General features: G+C 45.7%; 1 protein-coding gene and 1 long non-coding RNA gene across 5 annotated transcripts in view; one reads left to right on the forward strand and one right to left on the reverse strand.

Moving 5' to 3' along the window:
- Positions 1 to 24,623, forward strand: part of UBAC2 (UBA domain containing 2) — a 186,691-nt gene that overhangs the window by 134,117 nt on the left and 27,951 nt on the right. For both annotated transcript variants that reach the window (XM_003914029.5, XM_031655635.1), the window contains one exon: positions 5,554 to 5,799. In XM_003914029.5, coding sequence (XP_003914078.2) covers positions 5,554 to 5,799 — 246 coding nt within the window. The remainder of the gene's footprint in view (positions 1 to 5,553; positions 5,800 to 24,623) is intronic.
- LOC110741734 lies at positions 14,356 to 17,988 on the reverse strand. Of its 3 annotated transcripts, XR_004178550.1 has the most exons (3): positions 16,502 to 17,988; positions 15,200 to 15,293; positions 14,356 to 14,546 (listed from the first exon to the last, which is right to left on the reverse strand). It is a non-coding gene; the product is annotated as an uncharacterized LOC110741734 (long non-coding RNA). The 3 variants fall into 3 exon arrangements; XR_004178551.1 differs by having other exon boundaries at positions 14,356 to 15,293; positions 16,626 to 17,988; XR_004178549.1 differs by having other exon boundaries at positions 14,356 to 15,293.

A 24,623-nucleotide genomic window follows, 5' to 3' on the forward strand; every position in this document is an offset into this window, starting at 1 on the left:
TAAAAAACAGTTGAGACAGACAGAAACCAAATAGCAAAATCCAGCTATTCAATCAAATACATTAAGTATGAATAATAGCTAAACACTCCAATCAAGAGGTAGAGATTGTCAGACTAATTTAAAAGAAAAAAAATTGCCATATGCTATCTACAAGACACACTTTAAATACAAAGTCACGAAAAAAGCCTGAAATTAAAAGGATGAAGATATATTATGGAGACAGTAAGCATAAAAAAAGCTGAAATGGCTGTATTAAGATCAAACAAAGTAGATTTCTCTATGAGTATTACTAAAGACGCAGCAGAATACTTTGTTGTGACGAGAGGGTCAGTTGTGTTTGTGTGCCTAAGAACAGCGTCCACAAACAGGAACAGCTTCCAGATACATGAAGTTAAAATAGCTAATGGGAGCAGTGAACAAATCAACAATCACAGTTGGATGCTTTGAGACCGAAAAATAAAAATGTTTAATTTTGTACTTAATTCAAATCTCACAGCTCTAATTTGTCTTATATTTTTAATATTTTGTTATGTTTATAACATTTTGCTATCTTCTGCTGAAATCAGTGTAATGCTGATATATACCCCATTTTCTGTTTTATACCAGATCTTCAGAAAAGGGATTTCTACTTCCTTACCTCCAATTCATTACTGTTTTTTTTTTTTTCCATATTGACTTGATGTATCTCTCTTCATTAAAAATATGTATTTGTTACAAAGAATGCCACTCCCTACCCCCTACCGTGTGCCCCATCACCCCTCTACAGCAAAGGCTACTTTCTGTGATTCTGTAGTTACTGCAGACAGATGTGTGCACAAACAGCATAGACTATTATTTTGTTTTTTGAAATTTTGCAAGAAGATAAGCGCAACATGTGATACCTCTTATGTGTATTTTTCCGTTTAAACACGTCAGTACACACACGGAGTTCATCTGGATGGCTGTATAGTACTGTGTTGTATGGATAACCCACTCTTCAGCTGTTCCCCTCCTGGGGATGATTTGTTTCTGCTTCCTGTCTCTCTCATGCAGGGCTGCAGTGGAATGTGCCTCAAAGCACATGGCCGCTCTACTTGGTGTTGCCACATTGCTCCCCAGAGGCACCATAGCTTCACCTTCCCTTGGGACTGTGTGAGAGTTCTCAGTTCCCTCCATCCTTACCAAAATCTCACACCTGGAATCCCAGCACTTAGGGAGGCAGAGGCAGGAGGATGCTTGAGCCCAGGAGTTCAAGACCTGCCCGGGCAACATGGCAAGACCCCATTCGCCACAAAATGGAAAAAAAAAAAAAAGAGAGATAAAACTGGATGATAGAGGACCTTTACGTTTTTGCCAGTTGTTGCTGTATTTAAGATTGCTCATTTTAGATTTCAGTCCCTTAAAAACAAGTGAGGATAAACATCTTTTCATGAGTTTGTTAGCCATTTGAGTTTTCTCTTCTGAAATTACCTATTCATATGCTTTTAAAACTGGGCTTTTTCTTACACATTTTTAGGGTTTCTTGATATGTTCTGAATGCTGCCTTGGTTGGCTGTATGAATTCTGAGTACCTTCCTCAGGCCTCTTACTTGTGTTTTCACTTCATTTATGGTAGCTTTTGGCATACTACAGCTCTTAAATTGTAAAGTAGACCAATGTGTGTTTTCTAGTTTGTACCTTATGTTTCTTATTTTAAAATATTTTGCCACCCCAGTGCCAAAAAGGTATTCCTTCTGTATTTTGTGCAGAAAGACTTACAATTTTATGAACTCTATTTGAGTTCTTATTCCATTGCAAGTTTATGTTTGGTGTCAGGAAGGGGCCCTGTTCTTTCTCTTCCTCGTGTATAGCCCATGTGCCCCTTCCCTCCTAGTCTACCCATGTCTGCTGAATACCAGGTGCCCTTACACTAGGGATCCTATTTCTAAGCTCTTGTTCTCTTGGTCTATTTAAGTAACCCTAGATAAAGACCACACTGTTTTAGGTAGCCCAACTTTATAGTATGTCTTGAAATCTGATAGGACTTATGCTTCTTTAAAATTGCCTTGCCTTTTCTGGATTTTTTATTTCTTTGTCTTTTAACTCTTAATTGTGATGTATAACACAAACTGTAACTGTCACGAAGCTGTGTAAATCACTATAAAGCAAATATATCCACAATCCACTATGCAGGTAGAGACCATGCCTGGCCAGCCCCGCAGCCCATGGTGCCCCCCTTCCTTCCCACCTCTCTCCTGTGACCCCTTTCCTCTTCTTTCTGCCTCCCTTCTGTGACCCCTCCTAGCACACACCATCATCATCTTTGCGCTTTGCTGTCTCGTTTTACTGCTTAGTGTGTGGTTTAGGTTAATTCATTCACAGAAGTGGAATCATGTTTTCAGGCTTTGGGTCTGGCTTCTTTCTCCCAACATGGTGTTTTTAAAAAGCAAACCTTAAATATTCGGCATGAATTTGAGGACTGGCATTTACGTTCCAACAAAACACCCTGTTAAGATTTTATTTTGAATGATATTTAATTTACATATTAATTTGATGAAAATTGGTATCTTAACAGTTTTGCATCTTCCTATTCATGGAACTGGTATCTTTATTATCACTAGGGTTGGTTTTGAAAAAATATCCCTTACTATCTTTTTCATCTTTTTCTGTCAAGGCCATATATATATAAAATTCCCAAGTATTTTATAGTTTTTGTTGCTGTAATTTGCTAACAGTTTATTTTTTCTTTCCAAACAGTCTGTATTTTATCCCTGGTTGCTTTTCTTTTAAGGATTTCTTTCTTTTGTTTCACCACAGTGAATCTAGATGTAAATTTCATTTTAACATTCTTTTAGGGACTGTTGCACTTTTATCCTGAGGATTTATATTCTTTATTTATTCTAGAAAACTCTCAGCTGTTTATCTCTTTAAATATAATATCCATATTCCCTCTGTTGGCTTCTTCTGGAACCCCTATGCTGACAGCCCCATGAGATGCACATAGTCTGTCTGTGCAGAGGCCTTGGCCTTCCCTACCCACATGGACCCTCCTTGATTCATGCCCTGCAGAGCTTTCCCTTCTCTCTGTGGAGGAGAGAAAGGGTACATGGAGCATGAGGAGGAACTGGGGTGCCTCTTACCCAGACTTAAGTAACCCTCCTTCCACAGGGCCTAGACCCTCTAGTCCAGGGGTATCTGGTCTTTTGACTCCTCTGTGACACATTGAAAGAAGAATTGTCTTGGGCCACACATAGTATACACTAACACTGATGATAGCTGATGAGCTTTAAAAAAAATTGCAAGAAAATCTCATAACTCTTTTTGGTTTTTTTGTTTGTTTGTTTTTGTTTTTTGAGACAGAGTCTCGCTGTGTCGCCCAGGCTGGAGTGCAGTGGCACAATCTCGACTCACTGTAACCTCCACCACCCAGGTTCAAGCGATTCTTGTGCTTCAACCTCCTGAGTAGCTGGGACCGCAGGTGTGCACCACCACGCCTGGCTAATTTTTGTATTTTTAGTAGAGACGGGGTTTCACCATGTTGGTCAGGCTGGTCTCAAACTCCTGACCTCTTGTGATCCACCCACCTTGGCCTCCCAAAGTGCAGGGATGACAGGTGTGAGCCACTGCTCCTGACCTTGTAATGTTTTAAGAAAGTTTACAAATTTGTGTTGGACCACACTGAAAGCTGTCCTAGGCCACATGTGGCCCATGGGCCTCAGGTTGAACAAGCTTGTTCCAGTCCCTGTGCTTGTCTGAGTCCCACAGGACTCTCTGCAGGCATTTGGACTTAGCTGCTTATATGCAGAGTGGTTTATAATCACTTGATAAGCTTTCTATTTTGTTAGCATGGTTCAGGATTAGTTTCTAGTTTCACGGACCTTGGAGTTTGTTTCTTTCTTCATTTTCTTTGTTGTTTTACACTATTTTTGAGAGAAGGGGCACAGAAATTATTTGAAACCAGAAGTTGTCCACCATTTACTCTTCAGCCCTCTACAGTTTGTCTTTGGTACCAAAACTGTTCTTGTAAACACCTTGTTTATCAAACACCTCCATTTGCGACATCCAGTGGCTAGTTCTGTCTTACTTAGCAGCTGCATTCGATGTAGCTGACCATCCCTATCTTCAAACACTTCTTAGCTTGAACTCTTCTATTTCCTTTCTCTTCACTGGCAGCCCCGTCTCAGATTTCCTTACTGGCGTTTCCTACTCTGTCCGTCCGTAGAATATTAGTACACTCCTGGGTTCAGTCCTTAGTCCTGTTCTCTCTTCTACTGTATCTCCCCCACCCCCATTTTATCTCTTCTAGTCCCATTACCCTAAATGTCACATCATATCCAGTGACTCCGAAATCCTTATCTCCAACTTTTCCTTTAGTTCTAGAATTACATAGCCACTTGCCCACTCAGTGGCCCCCCAAGATACCTGATAGACACTCCCAAGCTCGGGCTGCACAGCATCTGCTGCTTTCTCTGCCTGAAGTGTTCTTTCCCCAGTTTGTCAAGTCATGGGCACCCCATCATCCTTAAGATCTTCACTCAAGTATCGCTTTCTCCGAGGGCACCCCTGATGTCCCCTGCCGCCCCCAGAGTAGGTTCATGCCCCAAGTCACTTTATTTCTTTCCCAGTACTTGGCGGAAATAGTTTACGTGTTGACTGGATTACTGCCTGTTCTCCACATTGACTGCTATAAGCCCTGTGAGAGTGGGGCCTTGCTTATCTTGTTCTCTGCTGTATTCTAAGTTCCCAGAACAGTGCCTGGTGTATAACACAGTCTCAAAGAATTCTTTCCAATTCATCAATTTAAATTTTATTATTAAAACATTGAAGTATACTTACATTAGAAAGTTGTCAAATATGTTCTAATTTGATCTTCTAATCCTAAGAATGAAATTCACATCAAGATTTATTTTTTTTAAACAAAGGAATAGCCATAGTCATTTTTAGCTAGAAAATCATAGGAAGCCTTGAGACTTCTGTAACCTTACATTATAAATGACCTTCAAGATGAAGACAGGGTTGGTTTATAAATGGAATTGTTCATTGCTAACTAATGTTGGTGAGGATTTTAAATATCTAGAAAAATCAGTACTTGAAAAACTGATTAAAACACTATGTAAATAAAAACCAAGATTTTAGATTGTGTTTATTCTCTGATAAATTGATCGTGTGACTGGGTCAGCTGAGACACAGCAGTTGTTTTCTGCTGGTGTCTCTGCGATGGCCATCTGCCAACAAAGGTAACCACAGAGTCAGTACAGTGTGAAAGTGTTTCAATAATCAGATCTCTTACACCTTTTTAAAAAATGAAGACAGTGTCTTGACAATCTTTTACCTGAACTTTGTATACTAAATGATTAGAATTTTGCTAGCTCTTCTAATTCAATAAAAAACAATGTTGTTTTACTGAGTAAATTCAGTTTTGTGTTGATTTGTACTGCTTAGTGTTCTGTGGTAGAGGATTTTGCTTATTGCCTAACACGCTGTGACTAAGAAGAACACTATGTGCAGTGTTTGGAGGCTGCTGATTTTTGTGTCATGTACATTTTTTAAAATGATACTACATTTAATCGATCACATTGGACGTTTTTCTTTTAGATGTCCGGTCTGTGCTACAACAGCAAAATGTTCCAGGTGCATCAGGTGCTCTGCATCCCCAGCTGGATGGCAAAATTCTTTTCTTGGACACTTGAACCCATCTTCTCTTCTTCAGAACCCACCAGCGAAGCCAGAATTGGGATGGGAGCCACGCTAGACATCCAGAGACAGCAGAGGATGGAGCTGCTGGACCGGCAGCTGATGTTCTCTCAGTTTGCACAAGGGAGGCGACAGAGACAGCAGCAGGTAAAAGTGATAATTATCACTAAAAATTTAGAAATTCTCAGTGGCCCCAGCAAATCTTTCCTCTGTGATTGCATGTGAGATAGAGACTACATTTTATTCCAGTGCCTTGCAAGCAGATTTTGATATTTCCAAAGAGAATGTAGGTCTCTGTTAGTGGCGATTCTTAGTTTTTTAAGAAGGTAAAAAATAAATTGTAGCTGAAAGATTGGTCAAACTGGACATTCTTTTTCCACCTATATTAGATAAGCATGACTTCTTAGAGAAACACCAACCTAGTTAACAAGATGTGCTATTTATCTGTTTTTATAATCTTGTAAAAGCCACAGTGTCTTCCTGTTAAAATGCTAATCATATGCCATGGAGTGAAGAACAAATGTAAAACTTCTTGATTTTCCTTAATTGAAATGAAGAGAATATGAAGGTAAGAAGATTTTCAATGGAACAACCAAGGAGTAGATTTTAAAAATGCTGTGTTTTCTCAACCTTGCTATCAATAATCAGAAACTATTGCACATTTGTCTACAAATACTGTGTCCAAACAATCTGATACCACACTTGTCTTCCATGGGCAGCGAAGGAAGGAGGGTTAGTGCACATCAGGCTAAAACCTCAGGCCTGATCTTTCTAGGACACTTCTGTGAGCCAGCCTACAGGGCTCCCCATTTTTCGCCTCTACCTTCTTTACCCCTGGGGTAGTTGTAAACCATACAATTACCTCTGCCATCTCTCTGTCTCCCACTAGCATTAGATGCAAGAAGTAGGTCTGCAGATCTCACAATGGTTTGGAGAAGTGAAATCAGGTTTGAGGTCCTTAGAGTCTCATTGGAGATGCAGGTCCCAGAGTTTATATTGGGATGGGAGGAAGGGGGCACCTTATCAGGTGCAGAGTCTACAAGAGAAAGAGAGAAGCAGAAGTTGTTTCTTAAAGATGTGCTTGAATTTGAGTGACTCTGGAACATGCCATAAAGGTGCTCATGATGTATTTAAAGCTGGAGGATGGACATCTCTGTCTTGGAGATGTGGAAGCTACATATATATGTAGGTGATGGAGTCACCTCTATAGGGGTGAGAGCTGAGAGCTGAAAGCAAAGAACTAATAAGTTCTGTAAGAGAAGAACTACATCCAAGGTGAACACAGGCTACAGATGAAGCCTTGTATTTAGCAGGAGGTAAATCCTACAAGGAAACAGAGAAGAGCGAAAGGTATGAGAACTCAGAATGATCAAGGTCAGAAAAACTGAGTAGTGATTGAGTATAAAGGTAGAGGCACAGAGCTTATGAGGGGGTGTTCTGATGTTTCTGGCCTAGATAATCTTGAAGATAGAGGACTGATAGTTCCATTTCACCAATATCAAAAGAGCAGATTTGGGGGAAATATGTTGTCTGAGATACCTTGGGAGTCCTGGGAGGAGATTCTCCATTGGAGAGCTTTGAATCTGTACTCATAAGCAAACCAGAGAAGCTGCATTTCTCAGATTGGCCTCCTCAGGAAGATTTTTATACAAGGAGTTTGAGAGAGAACACTGTCAGCATACAGTCACATCGCAGGGTTAAGGCTTCAGTGTGTGAATTTGGGGCAGGGGCAAGGGGTGGGGGACAATGTGTTCCATAACACTGCAGGGTGGAAAGGGCCCAGCATCGTCTCGGCGCCGCGTGACTGTTCTGCTTGCAGACGGTGGTTATCCGGTGCATGCAGTCTCTGTGGGTGCCAGGTTGGATGCTCCATAGTGGCAGGAGATAGGTCGGTCTGGGTGAGGGGACCGCACATTCCTCTGTGCCGCCACCGTGGCCATCCATTCGTGTGCCAGCACTGGGTTATCTGGCGATGGAGCCACGGCCATTCTGCCCACCTTCCACTTGGTGCCTTTTCGGTGGTGGATGCCCGTGGTGGGCACTACCTGCAAAACACTTGATGCTGCTGTTCCTCTAGCTGGGTCCTCCTTGTGCCCTTCCTTCCAGTCCCCTGACCGGCCAACCAGGTGATCTGCCATGCCCAGCAGATCCTCACGTGTGATTGCCTCAGGCCACTTCTCTTTCCACTCAGAGTTGGTGACCAAATGTGCTGCCCGGGCTCTGCCCATAGGGGTTCCCCTGATCGTTGTCTTTCAAGATCGAGCCATCATGCAGCCGTTTCCTCCAGCTGCCACTCATGTCCTGAGCCAGCCTATCCATTTGGCTGTTTTCCCCTCTGTCACTTGGTCATGAGGGGCCCAACCGCTGTGGCAGTCGGTGTTAGCTGGGAAGAGGCTGTGGTGCAGCAGAGGTGGCTGCCAGGGTGGTCTGGCATGTCTGCTTCTGCAGCTCACGCATGCCCTGCAGCCCCACTCATGCTGAGCCCAGATGCCCATGTCCATCTGGTGACGGGTTTCTGTCGGCCCGCCTGGCTTGGTAACGTGGTGGGTCTACACTGCTGACCACATGCTCACGTTACGGCCTACGGACAGGCACTTCGTGGTGCAGCAGTAGTTTATACAAGTGGGATTCTTGGCTGCGTGCACACGCCCTCGCTCCAGGACCCTATGGACCCACATTATGGTTCTCCTTTCCTGCCTTGCCGTAAACTCCGCACGGTGTCTTTCCCCACCCCAGATACTTGGAACATCATGGGATCTACCAGCTTGCACCCAGGCCTCAGGGAATGAGACAGACCCAAATCCCTGCCCTGCTGGAGCGTGCATTCCCACCAGGCGCCTGTGAAGTGGCACGGGCCTTTATGGCTGTCCGTACTGCTGTCAGACTCCTCCACTTTCATAGGATGGTCTCACCAACAGGTCTGAAGTCCAGAGCAGGACACCAGCCCCTGGGCCTTTGCCGGGCTTTTACATTGAGTGGTCTGCTGGGCAGCACAGACCAGACTTGATTTTTTGCTAAGCTTACTTCTAGGGTCTGCACATGGATACACCCAAAACTCAGTGCTTAGCCTCCTGCTGAACTTCTTCACTCAGCTGTGTCTCAGTGTTATTCACATCCACCACGTAGAGAACTCTTGTTAAACCACCACTGGAAATTATCTGCCGTGTTTGTGTGCATGCACGAGTACTGTACAGGGTGCAGTTGTATCGGAATGTAATACCTGGGGAAAAGTTTATTTTGATTTTCGTTTACTTTTCAACAAATAAGTACTTAGTGCTTATTATATGCTAGGCCTAGGGCTGGACATTGAGGACACAGGTATAAGAAAGATAGCCCCTAGTCCTTTTTCTTATGGAGGTTGGGTCCTGTCTCTCTTGCAGAATTAGCATGTTTCACTCTTTATCAGTAAAAAGACCACCACCATTTATTGTGCCAGTCCTATGGTAAGTACTCAGTATATGTTATCTCACGTATGCCCAGTGTGCGCCTAGAGAGATGCAGGTGTTCCCTCATTTCCCTGGAGGCTCAGGGGAGTGCTTGCTTGTCCAGGGGCAGCTGCTGATGGGGATCTGGGAGTGAGATCCAGCTGTGTCTGACTCTGAGATCTCTGTTTCTGATCCCTAACTCATATACCTCCCAATATGAGAGCTCCTTGGTGATTTTTTTTCCCCCTTTTCACTTTGGCTGGCAGGAAACTCAGTGCCAGGCTTCAGGTTTAATTAGGGTTAAGTTAGAACTTTTGCTTCCATCTTCTTCTTTATGTTTCAAATGTATGTTTTTGTTGTTTGCTGCTGTATCTTTTATTGTAGGCAATCTCATACTGTGTATTTCATTTAAAATGCAGCTGTTATTTATTTATTTAAAAACTGTTGATTTTTAGATGCTTTTCATAGAATCTGAGTTTATTTAGTCAGAATGTCATTTTTTTCAGTTACTAACTACTGTATGTTACACATGATCTGTCTGCAGTTTTTCATTTCAGGTATTCCAAAATAACACTCAAGTCTTGATTCAGTGTTGTATTTCTTTAGATTTCTCTTGCCTGCTTATGCCAGAGTTCATCCTGCCATCTGGCAGGTGCTCGCTGCTACCCCCTGCCATGTGCTCCTCACGTGACTCTGGGGGCACAGACTGCTTGGGAAGCTCGCTGACCAATACTGGTGGCTTCTCTGTGGGCACAAAAGAAATGAAGAACATGTCCTTTCCCTCCATGAGTTTGTGGCCAACTTCAGGGAGCTCAGGCAGTTGTACTTGAAATAGATGAACATCCAAAGACAAGGAAATATTTACTGAAGCATCCATGCAGTGAAAAGCTGAGGAGAGAGCCACTGGTGTGGACTGATGCTGCCAAAAAAGATTTCAGGAAGTAGAAGGACAGGTGGAATTTGGATGGGTGGAGAGGGTGAGGCACATCATTCCAGAGGAGAGGACCAGCAAGAGTGAGGCCTGGAGCTGCTAATGAGACCCTAAAAAGGAGAGGCTTCCAGGAGGCCTGTGACTGACATGTGGGCAGATATGTAGTGAGAAATGGGGAATGATCTAGTAACTCGTAATGGAGGGAGGTAGTTTAAACCTGACGGTAGATTTCGGCTTGGACATTGGTTGTGAAAAATGGTTTATTCAGTAACAAAGATAGGACAGTTATCTCAGAAAAATGTCATTTTATTGCAGTGTGTAAGATGGACAGGGGAAAGGAGAAACCCCAGAGGAGGAGACAAATAGAAGGAGGTTTCTAAAGCCCAGCTCTCAGAGGAGTGCTTTGGCTGGGCTGATGCTGAACTTTGGATTGAACTCTTCTTCCTCTGTTCACTCCTTAAATAGGTTGTTTCCCAAGACTCAGTTCTCTGCCTACTGAGCTTTTCACGCTAGACACATAAGGGGACCCACTCAGCCTCTGTCCTCACCACTTTGTTGAGCTCATGGCTCCTGTGAGTCCCTCAGGATCCAGAGAATGGACCTCCCTCTCTCCTGGGGCCCCAGACCGAAATATCCTACTGCCTGTAAGACTTCTCCACTTCAGTGTCCCATCAGCTCTTGACAGGTACCGTTTCTTTTTTTGTTTGTTTTGTTTTGAGACAGAGTCTCGCTCTGTTGCCCAGGCCGGAGTGCAGTGGCGCAATCTTGACTCACTGCAACCTCTGTCTCCTGGCTTCAAGCAATTCTCCTGCCTCAGCCTCCTGAGTAGCTGGGATTACAGGTGCTCGCCACCACGTCCAGCTAATTTTTGTATTTTTAGTAAAGATGGGGTTTCACCATGTTGGCCAGGCTGGTCTTGAACTCCTGACCTCATGATCCACACGCCTTGGCCTCCCAAAGTGCTGGGATTACAGGCGTGAGCCACCGCGCACAGCTGACATGTACTGTTTCTTTGCTAAATTCGTTTCCCTTTCTCACTCCCTACCTGATGAACCATCATTTACCTGAAAGTCCAAACCTAGGGTTTCACCCCAGGCATTTCCGTCTTATGCATCCATGTCCTTCCTGCCCTCCCCACCAGGTCAGCCCCAAAGAGTCTCCCTCCTTGATGTAAGTCGGTCATTCATCTCCAGTGCTGTAGTTCAGGCCACTGGCGCCATTTGCCTGAATTTCTTCCCTTCCATCTCTGTCACTGACTGCCTCCCTCCTGAGCCTGCCCCACAGCCTCCACCAGTGATCTCTGTGAAAACACAAATCTGATTGTTTCACTCCAGCTATCATCCTTCAGGGCCTCTCCATAGCTTTCAGGGTGGTTCCAACACAAGTCTGCTGCCTGCTCTGTGGCCGCATCTCCTTTCTGCTGACATGTGCAAGCCCTTAGGCCAGCCATGCCGCTCTGGGTTACTCGCAGTTCACCGCTGCTCGTGTTGTTTCACGCAGTCTCACCTTTACATATTCCCTTTTCTCTGCCCAGAATGAACTTCGCTGTACCAACCCCTTCACCCCACCCCTCCCACATACACATCTTTTTCCCTTGCCTAGCTCCTATTTCCTTGGCTTTCCTGACAAATATCGCCTCCTTGGGGAAGCCTTCCCCAGCTTCCTAGGGGGCTTCCAGGGCTCTCTCTACCCCTGTAGCCACTGCGTGTCTCTCGTGGCGCCGCTAACCTGATGCTCACTGCTGATTTACTGCCCTGTCTCCACCACTGTGTCTCAGGAAGGAGCAGACTTGTTTTCTCTGTATCTCCAGTATATGAATAATGCCTGGCAGTTGTTAGGAACTGTGGGAATTAATGAGCAAATATGAGCGTAATAAATAGATACAGAGAGACTTTAGGCAAACTGAATACAGATGAATAATCAGGGCTGGAAACATCTACAGAGGCCAGGCGCAGTGGTTCACACCTGTAATCTCAGCACTTTGGGAAGACCAGGTGGGCAGATTGCTTGAGCCCAGGAGTTTGAGACCAGCTTGGGCCACACAGTGAGACCCCATCTCTATTTTTTTAAAAAAAGAACTACAGATACTTTGAGAGAACAGTAGAAAGTAACACCCATGTTTAGAGAGTGTAAAGAGGGGGGGAAAAAAGAACACCCAGGGTCCAAGGAGAAAACCAGTTCATTGGCCAGGGAGCCTGTTTCTGGAAAGTAGGTGTTTCAGGAACAGATTCAGATGTTACTACCCCCACCCCCTGAAAAAAAAAGCCAAGTGGAGATGATGACTGGAAGAAGACCACTGGATTCAGCAGAATGAGTTCACTTTTGAAAGGGGTTTCGGTGGAGACATGGGGATGAGAAGCGCTGCATGAGCTGGAAGTGGGGGAGGATCAGTATCACTCTGTTCTGACCGGCTGGCCTCATTCTGGGATGTCGCTGTGGTCACACTGGTACCAGTTGAAGTTACTTTCACTCTGTGGGAAAGTCAATATGATCTTATGCTCCTGAAGCATTTTTAGTCCATTGTGTGGCATATTCCCATTCCACGGCTCTGACGAACAGTGACCAGGGAGATGGCCCTGTACATCTCACTTCAACTGGGACATGAGACCTAGGTGCTGACGGGCGCAGGGTACAGTGGTCCCACACTCATCATTAAGCACAGGCATGTGATAACGTCATCAAGTGTGCTTTGACCTCTTACAGATCTTTCTGGACGTTTCCCGCCAGCATTGACTACCCAAAGGCCTTTGGAGGCTTGTCTCATGGGCCTATGGCAGTGAAGATGGAGTGGGCTGCAGAGTGTTGGCTGAAGCCTGTGACACCCACTTCTCATCTCCCTCCGCATCCACTGCTGTCCCGTTCTTTTGTAAACTCATGTTAGGACACTGTGCTGGACACACATAAGCTGCTCTCAGTAGTTCCTTGCCTGCTGACTCACTCCTGTCTCCCAGCAGAACTGCCTTCTCCAAAGCAGGTGGCATCTCAGAGTCATTTTGCTACTTGCAGCTGCGATCATCTTTCCACTGCCAGGGCCATTACATAACTTGTCATGGGTTTGTGTTTTATTCATCCCCAGTAGAACATGAGCTCTCGGAGGACAGGAGCTGTTGTACTTCTTTGTCTTTTGGCTCTAATGCAGTGTACTACCCTGAGGGATTAAATAAGACACCGCCTGCACCTTCAAGAAGTTTGCAGCCAGCAAGGGGTAAACATGAGGCTACACTAGGCACTAGGTTTCTATGGGAGTCTGTGCAAAGAGGAGAAAAAAGAACCCTGAGGCCTAAACGGTGGCCGTGGCCAGTTCTCCCTAAGGGACACAGCGGGGGTAATCTTGAGGCCAGCACTGGGGCAGGTGTTTCAGTCACAGGGGACCTTATGAAAAAAACACACAGAGGCTCATAACAGCTGTGGGGACAGCAAGGAATTGCACTCGCCTGAGATTGAGGTTCCCATAAGAAAGAGGCAATGTGAAAGACATGGCTGGGAAGAGAGCAGAGGCCAGGACAGGGGCGTTCTACCAAACTAAGAATTGCTGTTGTGTTCATCCTGCCAGAAGTGGTGGGTCAGTGAGGCCTTTTAAACATGAGAGTAAGTTAGATTTGTTTTTAAGAAAGCTCATTTTAGTCATAATATGAACATTGTTTGAAGGGATGATGGTAGGCTGGGCACAGTGGCTCATTTCTGTAATCCCAGCACTTTGGGAGGCTAAGGCAGGAGGATAGCACGAGCTAGGAGTTTGAGACCAGGCTGGGCAACATAGTGAGACCTCTTCTCTACAAAAAAAATTTTTAAATCAGCTAGGTATGGTGGCATGTGCCTGTAGTCCCAGCCACTCAGGAGGCTGAGATGGAATGATCACTTGATCCCTGAAGGTCAAGGTGCAATGACGACTCAAAAAAAGAAAAGGTGACAGTAGAGGAAGAAGACCAGGTGGGAGACGGTGAAAATTCTGTGTGCTTATGATATTGGTGGTGATGAGCTAGAGCGTGCTTAGCTCATCACAGTGAAGGACCAGGGCAGGCTTTGCAGATACTCCTTGTCTTCAGACCTCCAGATCAATCACTGGAGTCTCCTATAGTAATGATCATCCAAGTGGTGCCTGTGTGACCTGAGTCTCCACAGCTTCATGGTGCATGTCTCCCTCCCTTTGCTCACTGTAGCAAAGAAGCTCTGTGTGCTGGGATAAGAAAGATGTATCTGTTCTCTACCACTGGCCCCTGACACACAGCACCTAAAGCCCTTGGAATCTCCACAGTGAGTATAGGGTCCAGCCCTATGGGGCTTAGCGGGTGTTCTCCCCGTGTGCGGAGACGAGAGATTGTAAGAAATAAAGACACAAGACAGAGATAAAGAGAAAACAGCTGGGCCCGGGGGACCACTACCATCAAGACGCGGAGACCGGTAGTGGCCACGAACGGCTGGGCACGCTGATATTTATTGCATATAAGACAAGGGGGGCAGGGTAAGGAGGGTGAGTCTTCTAAGTGATTGACAAGGTGAAGGAAGTCACATCATCACAGGACAGGGGGCCCTTCCCTCTTAGGTAGCCGAAGCAGGGAGAGAGAAGGCAGCATACGTCAGTGTTTTCTTCTATGCACTTATAAGAAAGATCAAAGACTAAGATTTTTACTATTTCTTCTACCGCTATCTACTACGAACTTCCAAGAGGAACCAGGAGTATGGGAGGAACATGAAAGTGGACAAGGAGCGTGACCTTTGAAGCACAGCACCACAGGGAGGGGTTTAGGCCTCTGGATGACTGCGGGCAGGCCTGGATAATATCCAGCCTCCCACAAGAAGCTGGTGGAGCAGAGTGTTCCCTGACTCCTCCAAGGAAAGGAGACTCCCTTTCATGGTCTGCTGAGTAACAGGTGTCTTCCCAGACACTGGCATTACCGCTTGACCAAGGAGCCCTCAAGCGGCCCATATGTGGGCGTGACAGAGGGCTCACCTCTTGCCATCTAGATCACTTCTCACAATGTCCCTTCAGCACCTGACCCTATGCCCACCGGTTATTTCTAGGTTATATTAGTAATGTAACAAAGAGTAATATTAAAAGCTAATGATTCATAATGTTTATGATGATTGATAATGTCCATGATCATCTCTATATCTAATTTGTATTATGACTATTCTTATTCTAACTATTTTCTTTATTATACTGAAATAGTTTGTGCCTTCAGTCTCTTACCTCAGCACCTGGGTAATCCTTCGTGCACAGTGAGAAGTGTCTTTTCACATGGATGACTGATGTCCGGGCACTCCTGGGTGGCCTCATATGGGGCCTGGTTACAAGGGGAACTAATAAGTGATTAGAGGGTTCAGACTTTCAGCCCCAGCTCCACCCCCAACCTCTGTGATTAGGGAGAGGGGTTGAGGGGTTGAGTTAATCATCAATGACCAGTGATATAATCAATTATATCTGCATAATGAAGCTTCCATAAAACCCCCAAAGGACAGGGTTTAAAGAACTTCCGGATTGCTGAATATGTGCTAGAGCAGGGTGCAGGGGGTGCCAGAGAGGGGCAGGGGCCACGCCCCATGCCTTGCCCTGTGCATCTCTTCCATCTGACTGTTCATCTGTATCCCTTGTAATGTCCTTTCTAATAGATGGGTAGATGTCAGTGTTTCTCTGAGATCTGTGAGCCGTCCTAGCAAAAGAGGAGTGGACCACGGGAACCCTCACTTATAGCACGTTGGTCAGAACCTTAGGTTAGGCCTGGCGATTGCTACCTGAAGTAGGGGAGCAGTCTTGTGGGACTGGGCCCTTAACCTGTGGGCTCTGATGTTATCTGCTGGGAGATAGTGTGGAGACTGAATTAAGTTATAGGACACGCTGCTGGTGTCCACTGGAGCACTGCTTGGGGTATGGGGGAAGCCCCCCAGCACATCTGGTGTCAGAATGTTGTGTTGAGTGGTGCGTGAGTGTAGAACGGAAGAAAACAGTGTTGTTTTTCTTCAGAGCCATGCTCACGATAGAAAGCAGTGTAATATAATGAAAAGAACAAGAATGGGCAGTTAGGAACTCAATCCTGGGTTGACAGGGACATCTATACACAATCTGTAGAATACTGTTGTCACTGGGGATAAAAAAAAATTATACAAAATTACCTTTAGGTACCAGAGGCTCTATCAGATATTTGTTATTATCATAGTATTGGGCATCTGTTTTTGTGGCTCTCAGGAAGTTTGAGAGAGTCCTGATTTAGGAGCCAACCTTGATAGTTACTACGCATAAAAGCTTGTAACCTCTAGAGCAACGGTCAGCAGGTGATGGCCTGTGGGCCAAACTGCCTGTTTTTGTACAATCTGAAGCTGGGAACCGTTTTTGGATTTTACATGGTTATATAAGTAACTACATAATATCCTTGATCTCTTGCCTCTTTGTCTTCCGAACCTAAAATGTTTACTATGTGGCCCTTTACAGAAAAATGTTTGCCGGCCCCTGCTCTAGAAGGTTATATAGCCAGCAGCTTTCAAAGTAACCTGTTACCTGGAAATGTGAGTTCTCTCTTAGTTCTGGTCATCTGTTGTTTGTGGGAACCAGTCCTCTCTCAGTTGGCTGATGATGAGAATGCTGTTATATACCACAACACAAACTTGAGGATAAAGCTTACCATAAGACTTTTCTGTAAAAATGTCCATCTATTTTAGAAGCAGAACTAAGGTGAAGCCCACTGTGGATGAATCCTGCTTGTTGGTACAAGCCAAGTGGAACATTTGGCAGCAAAGCCCTGGAGTCCTTGGTGCTCTTCTTTTAATTGCCTCCTCATCTCGTTGGGCTGTCCAGTGTTAACTGGTTGATTATCACCTCTGTGTTTCACCTGCAAGAAAAGAAGCTACCGACACACAGAGCAGCTCAACGTTATTCACACGTGCTTTCAGTTATTTTCGCAGCGTTCAGTTACAGTGAGTTTAGCTGCACACCCTCCCTTAGTAACTTTTTGTGGCTGTGAAAATTCTCTTTATCCTCCCCCAGCAACAGTCATTCGGTATCATCTGAGATGTGCATCGGGGGGCAGAGCTGCCCTGTTAGTCATGAGAGTTCCTCTCATTAATCAAGTATTTTTAATTCTATAACTTTTTTTAGTGTTTTAAAAGTATTTTCTGGTCCTTGATGTATTTTTTAGCAGCCAATAGAATTCACATACTATATAACTCACCCCTTCGAAGTGTACAATTCAGTGGTTTTTAGTATTTTTTAGTTGTGCAAATACCATCACAATTTGAGAACTTTTTTCATCACCCCAAAAGAAACTGTGCCCCATTAGCAGTCATTCCCATCCGCCCAGTCCTAGGCAGCCACTCATCTACTTTCTGTCTCTGTAGACTTGCTTATTCTGGCCATTTTATAGAATTGGAAGCATATGTAGCTGATCTTTACGACTGGCTTCTTTCGCTGAGCTTCACGTTTCTGAGGTTGACGCATATTGCAGCATGGTTGATTTTCCCTCTGTGGTTTACATAGCAAGATCTGCCTAGTAGAGCTTTATGTGTGCAAGTGCCACCCCACCAAATCAGTTTCTGTCACTGCCCCTTCGTCGGGCCAGCTTCCTTAGGAAGCTTCCTGTTGCCTCTTGGCCTCACCAGTGCTACCATTTTCATTACCATCTATTCCGCAGAATACACTCAGTGCCAGGCTCTGAGGAGTCCCACGGTGACCAAGGCAGCACGATCCCTCCTCTCCCTGAGCTTAGAGTAGAAAGCGTCAGTTACAGTGAAATGTGATGGTCACTCTTCTGGGAGAAACGTGTAGCGCAGCCAGGAAGAGTCAAGAAATCGTGTCTGGAGGCAGCACCATCAGAAACTCTGTACCTCCGTCTCCACCCACGTGGCAGGGGTCGGGGCGCTGCACGTGTGTTGCAAAAGAGTCCACCAGGAATCCAAGGGGAGCGAATTCTCATGTGTCCCGAGCATCCTCAGAGACAGCAAGCTGACACGTGGCACCCTTCTCAGCACTTTTCCTTTTTGGCTATGCTCTTTCACTTTTTGGTGCAATTTGATTTGAAAACGATTCTTTTCGAGTTGCTATGCTTCCTTGTCAACAAAGCAATCTAATCAGTTAGAGCTAGTTCTTTTATGACTTTCTTCTTTCAAGAGTTTATAAGTATATAGCATCAGATGTGGAATAAGTTACCAGGGCTTAGTTGATAAAAATCTGCAAATTAAATGAAAATTACATGCAAGAACTCTATTTTCAGTGAAGTTAAAGCTACGTTGTTTATCTCAATCTGTACCTCCTTGCAGAAACTACTGTTATGTTTCCAGTGCTTTTGTAGTTGATCATACTGATCTTTTTGACAAAATTCAGAACAGAAAGATAGGATCAATCTAAAGTGTGATCCTTTTCCAAGACTGACTCATTAAGTGACCTTGAGAAAATCATTTCTATTTTCCATTCCGCCTTGGTGTCTTCATGAGAAAGAAGAGCGAGGTACAGTCTCATGATACTTCAGAAAACAAGCAAATGATGATGAGATACTTGGCATTTTGAAGATGTAAAAGTTATCAGCAATCCTAATTCTTTTCCTGGGTTTTCCTTTCGTCACTTATTAATCACTTTTTGAAAGGATGAATGAATTTAGAGATGTACTCTGAAGCAGTATCATGTTAAACCAGGGGAATATTAGAAAAATCCTCCTCATAATCATTCTGGGCAGTTTTTCCTCCCAAAAAAAATCCATCCTGATGGGTTTTCAAAACCAGAAAACACTCTTAATGAGGAACAGACCACTGGAGTACCCATGAGCATCTCAGAAAAACTCCTGGGGCCCTTGATTTCGTGCAACCCCCCAAGGGTTCAGAGCCAGCAGCCCATTGCTGTGGTTGACAGACATGGTTTTGTGGAGAAAGCAGCCAGAGGCCAGGAATTTTCTGAGTCGTGAGTCACAATCTCCCACCCAAGATTAGAGCACAGATTTAGTTAGCCATACTGAGATTTGGTAAAAGCATTCTGTCTAAGCGATAGAGATGTGTGCACGTGCACAGTGCCTGTTCACAGGGGATGCAGGCAGATCGTGGGTTTAGGATGGGGGAGGCCACTGCACCCCCCTTCACTCCTCTGCACCTGCTCCCTCATGTGGACACTGTCCACAGCTGTGGCTCTCAGAGGGCAGTTGCCCAAGGAGCTCATATCTTATTGGAGATAGGGGATCGTACAGGTGACATTCATGAGCAGTGTGAGGAGGGTGACATGGGGGTATCAACCCAGCATCTGCCCAGGAGCTCCTCGTGTAGCGGCTCTGGCAGGTGGCCTGAGGCTTCTTTTTGAAAGAGAACTGTTTGGCCTTCCAGATGTTCTTTAATATAATGATTGGGAAGAGACAGCTCATAACTAGCTTAAGGCTATCTAGTCCAGCTTTCCATTTTACAGCTGGGGAAACCCAGATTCAGTGTTTTATTTTCTGTTCACTTGGCGGCTTGCCTGAATTCTGTGGAAGTTCAGCAGAGCGGGGGAACAGGAGGGTTTGGGTTGCTGAGAAAGAAGCCACTTACAGATGGGAAACAGGAGCTGGGCCCTATGCAGATGGAAGGGACCAGGGAGGGCACTTTAGGTGGCAGGGACAGTTTGAACCGTCATAGTCTGCAGCAAGTGGGCGACATGGGGTGGAAGGAGCATGCCAAGGAGAGGAAAGAAGTAATTTAGGATGGGGCTGGTTTGGGCAGACCTGCAAAACAGGACAGACTCAGACAGGATGCCCAAGGGTTTTCGGTTGAGGCAGTGTCATTGTGAAAGGGCTTCTCGTGCACACTCACTGACCGTGGCATGCGGATTGGATTGGGGAAATCTTATTGGCAGTCATGTCATCCAAGAAGTTGTTGGCATAATCTTGGAATGCAATAGCAAGGACCTACATGGGCAGATCCCCTCCCAGGGGAAAATCAGTAGTCCTTGAGCATTGGCTGGGTTTGATGGACAGAGGAGAGCCGAGTCCAGACGTGAGCTGGGAAGTGGACACACGCCTGCCACAGTGAAGGCAGATAGGCAAGTGCGGGAATGAGACTCAGGCGGTCACTGAAGACATGAAAATGGATGAACTCTCCGCAGAGGAAATGTAAAAAGAGGGGAAACCTTGAGTAATCCCCAGTCTCATTTTTAATTAGGAGTTTCACCTCTGTTTCTGTCAAAACATTTACTGTAACAAGTACCAGAACTAATTTTGATTTTCACTTTTACTTAATAATTTGTGTGTAGAACCAACGTTGGGAAGGAAAAAATGACCCCAAATTTGGCAGACAAAGAAATAAAGGAAGGGAAAACGGAAGATACGATGCAGAAATGGGTAATCCACGCTCCGAGAGATGCACTTCCATTCTTATGTCTTCAAGGCCGCTGTCTCAGTTCTCGCCGTGTGGCCCTTACCGTCACCAGCATTCAGTGCTTACAAGCATGTCACTCAGTCGAGGGAGTGAGGAAGCTGCAAGACAAGGACTTGGCATGCTCTTCCTGCGCTGATGTCCCTGACCTGCGGCCGGACTGTGGGCTGTGGAAGCCTGTGGTCCCCCGACGCCACCCTCGCACCACCACCTCCTCCTCACAGAGCAGCCTTAGCGTTCTCATTCTCTACCAAAACCAAAACCAGACCAAAACACAGGAAAAGGTTGGGATACCTCTGGTCCTGATGGTCCCTGGAGGAAAGGTTCCCCTTGAGGAGTGATGGGTCAGTCACCTTTTCAAAACAAGCGAGAGCCAGGGCTCTGGCCTATGGCTCAGCCTGCAGTGTGTTTGGTGCCACATGCTCCCCGCAGCCACCCACAGTCTTGCTCCCCTCTGTGCAGGGGGCAGCGGCGGCACAGTCCCACTGGACGCCCTGGTGCATGGCTGAGCCATGTGCGTCCCATGGCTCTCTCTAGAGTCCCTTCCCTGCACCACCAAGGCCTCCACAGATGGAACTGGCTGGGAGCCGTGCTTTGTTGCAACAAAGGGAAAACCTGTCTCTCTTGGGTTTGCAGCTGCCGTTGAAACCAGTTGAACCTGTTTTTAAAATTGTACCTATGTCACAGTAAGATCAGCTGCACTAGGTATGTCAGGCCTCTGAAAAGAAATGTCATTAAAGTAAATAAGCCTTGGGACACATGTGTCAGACTATACACAGTAGAAGCATCCCTTGCAGGGGCTGCTGGGTTGCATCCTAAGCTGGGCTGGAGCTTCCTGATGTGCTCTGTAGATGTCTTTGCACCTCCTGTCCTCACTGCCACCCCCAGTCATTGCCTGGAACACCAGCCATGGCCCTGACCCTTTTAGCCCCTGAATGGAATGCACAGGCAAGGCGTGTGGCCTTTGGGACTCCAGCCAACTAGAGCAAGACAGAGGAAGAAGAGACAGGGCAGAGGGCAGCCGATGGTTGGGAACTTCTGTCCTCCAAGCCAAAAGGTTCTCAAAACTGAGCAACAGGATGTATTGTGTCTCCTGATTGTATTGCCATGGAAACTGCCTTCTATTCTGCCTAGAAGAAATAGTGCTGTTTGAAGTATCTCATCCATCAACACTGGTCACTACAAGAAACCACAAAGGAAAAGTGAAACCGAGAGCTGCAAAACTAGTCTGGGACTTTGTTCAAGCGAACAAAGTTTATTATTTTTTCCAATACCTACTGAGACTACCGCTAAGCAGCACAGAAAGATAAAATCCGCTGTTTTTATAGCACGACACGAAGGTCACGGGTGGCACTTCACATAACAGGGTTAGATTCAGTCTTCTGAGTTTTCTAAGGTTCATATTTTTAAGACTTTGCCAAGGAACCAGGGTTTTCAAATATGAAGCAGGGTTTCTTCTGGGCCTCGCGTTGCCCCATCTCTTATCCAAGCGGTGAATGCGTTGCTAGTTTGTGTGTGTGGTGCTGGTGGTGGGCTGTTTGGTTTTCCCCTGGTTTTGCCACAAAGCTTTTGCTGAGGACAGCAGCCTCTGTGGTGTCTTTCCCCTCTGTATTAGTTGTGCTCACTATTGTCGTCATGCACCACATAACAATATGTTTTGGTCAACATCAGATCGCATGTATGACAGTGGTCCCATAAGATTATGATGCCATATTTTTGCTGTCTTTTCTATGTTTAGATACACAACTACCATTTTGTGTTACAACTTCCTGCAGTATTCAGTACAGTGACTTGCTGTACAGGTTTGTAGCCTGGTCGCCATAGGCTACAACAAGCAGCCTTGGTGAGTAGTAGGCGATCCCATTTAGGTTTCTGTAAGTACACAGCAACAAAGTCACCCAACAGCACATTTCTCAGAGTGAAGCCCTGTTGTTAAATGACACGTGACTGCAGTTCTAAGTCTAACAAGGTGCGTCTCGTTCAGTCCTGAAGTGCTTCTTGTTTAGTTTTTAATGTACATTTGTTTTGTTATCTCAGCCAAACTCTTTTCAAGGCCATAGGAAATTAGTCATTTCTCTGTGTCACAGCCTCCTTATCTGGCCCCAGGACAGCGCACTACGCACAGAAGGCAAATGAGCGAAACTAAGCGTAAGCATATTCATACACCCAAAGCTGCAGCTTCCACAGAGCACAGGGAATTGCAAATAACTCTCTTCTATGAGGAGCTGCCATTTGGGTTTCACCACAGTTTCCCAGCATTGCTTCTTTGTATCTCCTGGTTCTTGTGTTAGAAGAGGGTGCTATGTCCATGAAGAATGTAGGTATCAAGCATGTCCTTTGGGAGTCTCCTTGTTTTAACCCCTCTCACCCCTTCCACCCCACCTTCATTAGTAACCTACCACCTGGGTCCTCATGTCCCAACTAACTACAGTGTTGGCTAAGTAAACCCCGTACACCTTAACTCAGCAATATGCTTCTCTGTGTCTTTGTCCATTCAGTTATCCATTTTGCGACTGTTTCTTGAGTACTTGCATATGCCAGGTCATACAGGAGGCCAGGTCTACAAACAGGACAAGATGGAGAGTCACAGCCCCCATGGAGCTAATAGGCTATTAATGAGATTCAGGCCGGTTAGCCTGCAAGTGAAATGGGATGTGCTGAGCGCTGTAAGGGATGGGTGAGGCGTGAGAGCACGCAGAGGAGTGCGGGGTGGTGAGAACAGGCTCCCCAGCAGGAGTAGAGAATATGAGGGCGGGGTGGTGAGAAAGTGACTCCAGTGGCAGACAGGAGTCTGGTAAGCCCAGGTAAGACATTTCCGTCAGATTCTGAAAGCAACAGGGATGCATTGAGTAGCATCAAAGGGGAGGATGTCTGTAGTCATCCAAAAAGGCCCTTAACGTACTCTTCCTTTTTTTCTAACTATGTATCTATGTGACTGGATTTGCTTCATGTACTTCAAAAGCCAGAGTAACAGAACAGAATCCAATGCAGAAGCAGATAGGAGAATCCAGCGACCTTCTAGTAAGTCAGACATTAAAGAGATTTGCAAAAATGGAAAACAGTTCCACTCTTCTCAGTAATTCTGTTTGGGAAAACGTGGTTGTTTTTTATTTCAAAAATCTATGTTTATGTTAGCAAGCAATAGGCTTGTGATTGTTAATGAGTTATTAATTTTTTTTTTTTTTTTTTGAGACGGAGTCTCACTCTGTTGCCCGGGCTGGAGTGCAGTGGCCGGATCTCAGCTCACTGCAAGCTCCGCCTCCCGGGTTTACGCCATTCTCCTGCCTCAGCCTCCAAAGTAGCTGGGACTACAGGTGCCCGCCACCTCACCTGGTTAGTTTTTTTGTATTTTTTGGTAGAGACGGGGTTTCACCGTGTTAGCCAGGATGGTCTCGATCTCCTGACCTCGTGATCTGCCCGTCTCGGTCTCCCAAAGTGCTGGGATTACAGGCTTGAGCCACTGCGCCCGGCCAATTAAATATTTTAAAATTAACAAAAGGGCAATGAGGATCCAGCAAAAGGTTTCTACGTAGAGGAGGGGCTTGACGAGATTTGTATCTTAGGAACTAACTCTGGAACCATCCCAGCCATGGACTGTGGTCCCACACGGGTCAGTGAGAGTGAGGGTGGAGACAGAGGCGGAGGAGTTGCAGTGGACAGAGTCTGGAGATCTGGCTTATGCGGTGGATGGATGTGGATGTCACGCCCCAAGACAGGGGACACAGCAAGAGATACAGGGTTGGAGATGAGTTTGTTTGGGATGTGTTCTATCGTAGGTGTCTCCATAACATTTAGATGAAGGTGTATCCAGGAGACAGTAGGTTACATGGCTCTGAGACACGGCTTTTGGGTTGGAGGTTCGAGTTTAGGAGTCTCCACCCCGTGAAGCCCTAGGAATGGATGGGCACCCAGAACACGGCAGGAGGAGAGAAACACTCCCCACATGGAAGCTTCAAGAACACCCGTGTCTGAAGGACAGGAGTGGGAGGAGGAGAATCTGAGTACACTGAGAAAGTGTAGCCAGAGGGCTAGAAAGAAAGCGGGATGCCACAAAGCCAGGGGAAGAGAACGTCGAGGAAGGGTGGTCAGTAAGACCTGGTGCTGCCAGAGGTCAGGTCAGAGAGCGCTCAGGAGGATCCACTGGATCTAACAAAGGGTGCTTTGATAACCTGGAAGAAAAAGGGAAAGCTGTTTCATTATTAGAATACCAGACTCTGAGCTTCTAAAAGGCAGGGAGGTTGTCTTAATTCTCTTTCCACCTTTGTTGCTGAAAGTATCACCAGGTACATTAGTAGATG

Source organism: Papio anubis, chromosome 15, assembly GCF_008728515.1.
Source record: "Papio anubis isolate 15944 chromosome 15, Panubis1.0, whole genome shotgun sequence".
In the NCBI taxonomy this organism is placed as follows: Eukaryota; Metazoa; Chordata; class Mammalia; order Primates; family Cercopithecidae; genus Papio; species Papio anubis.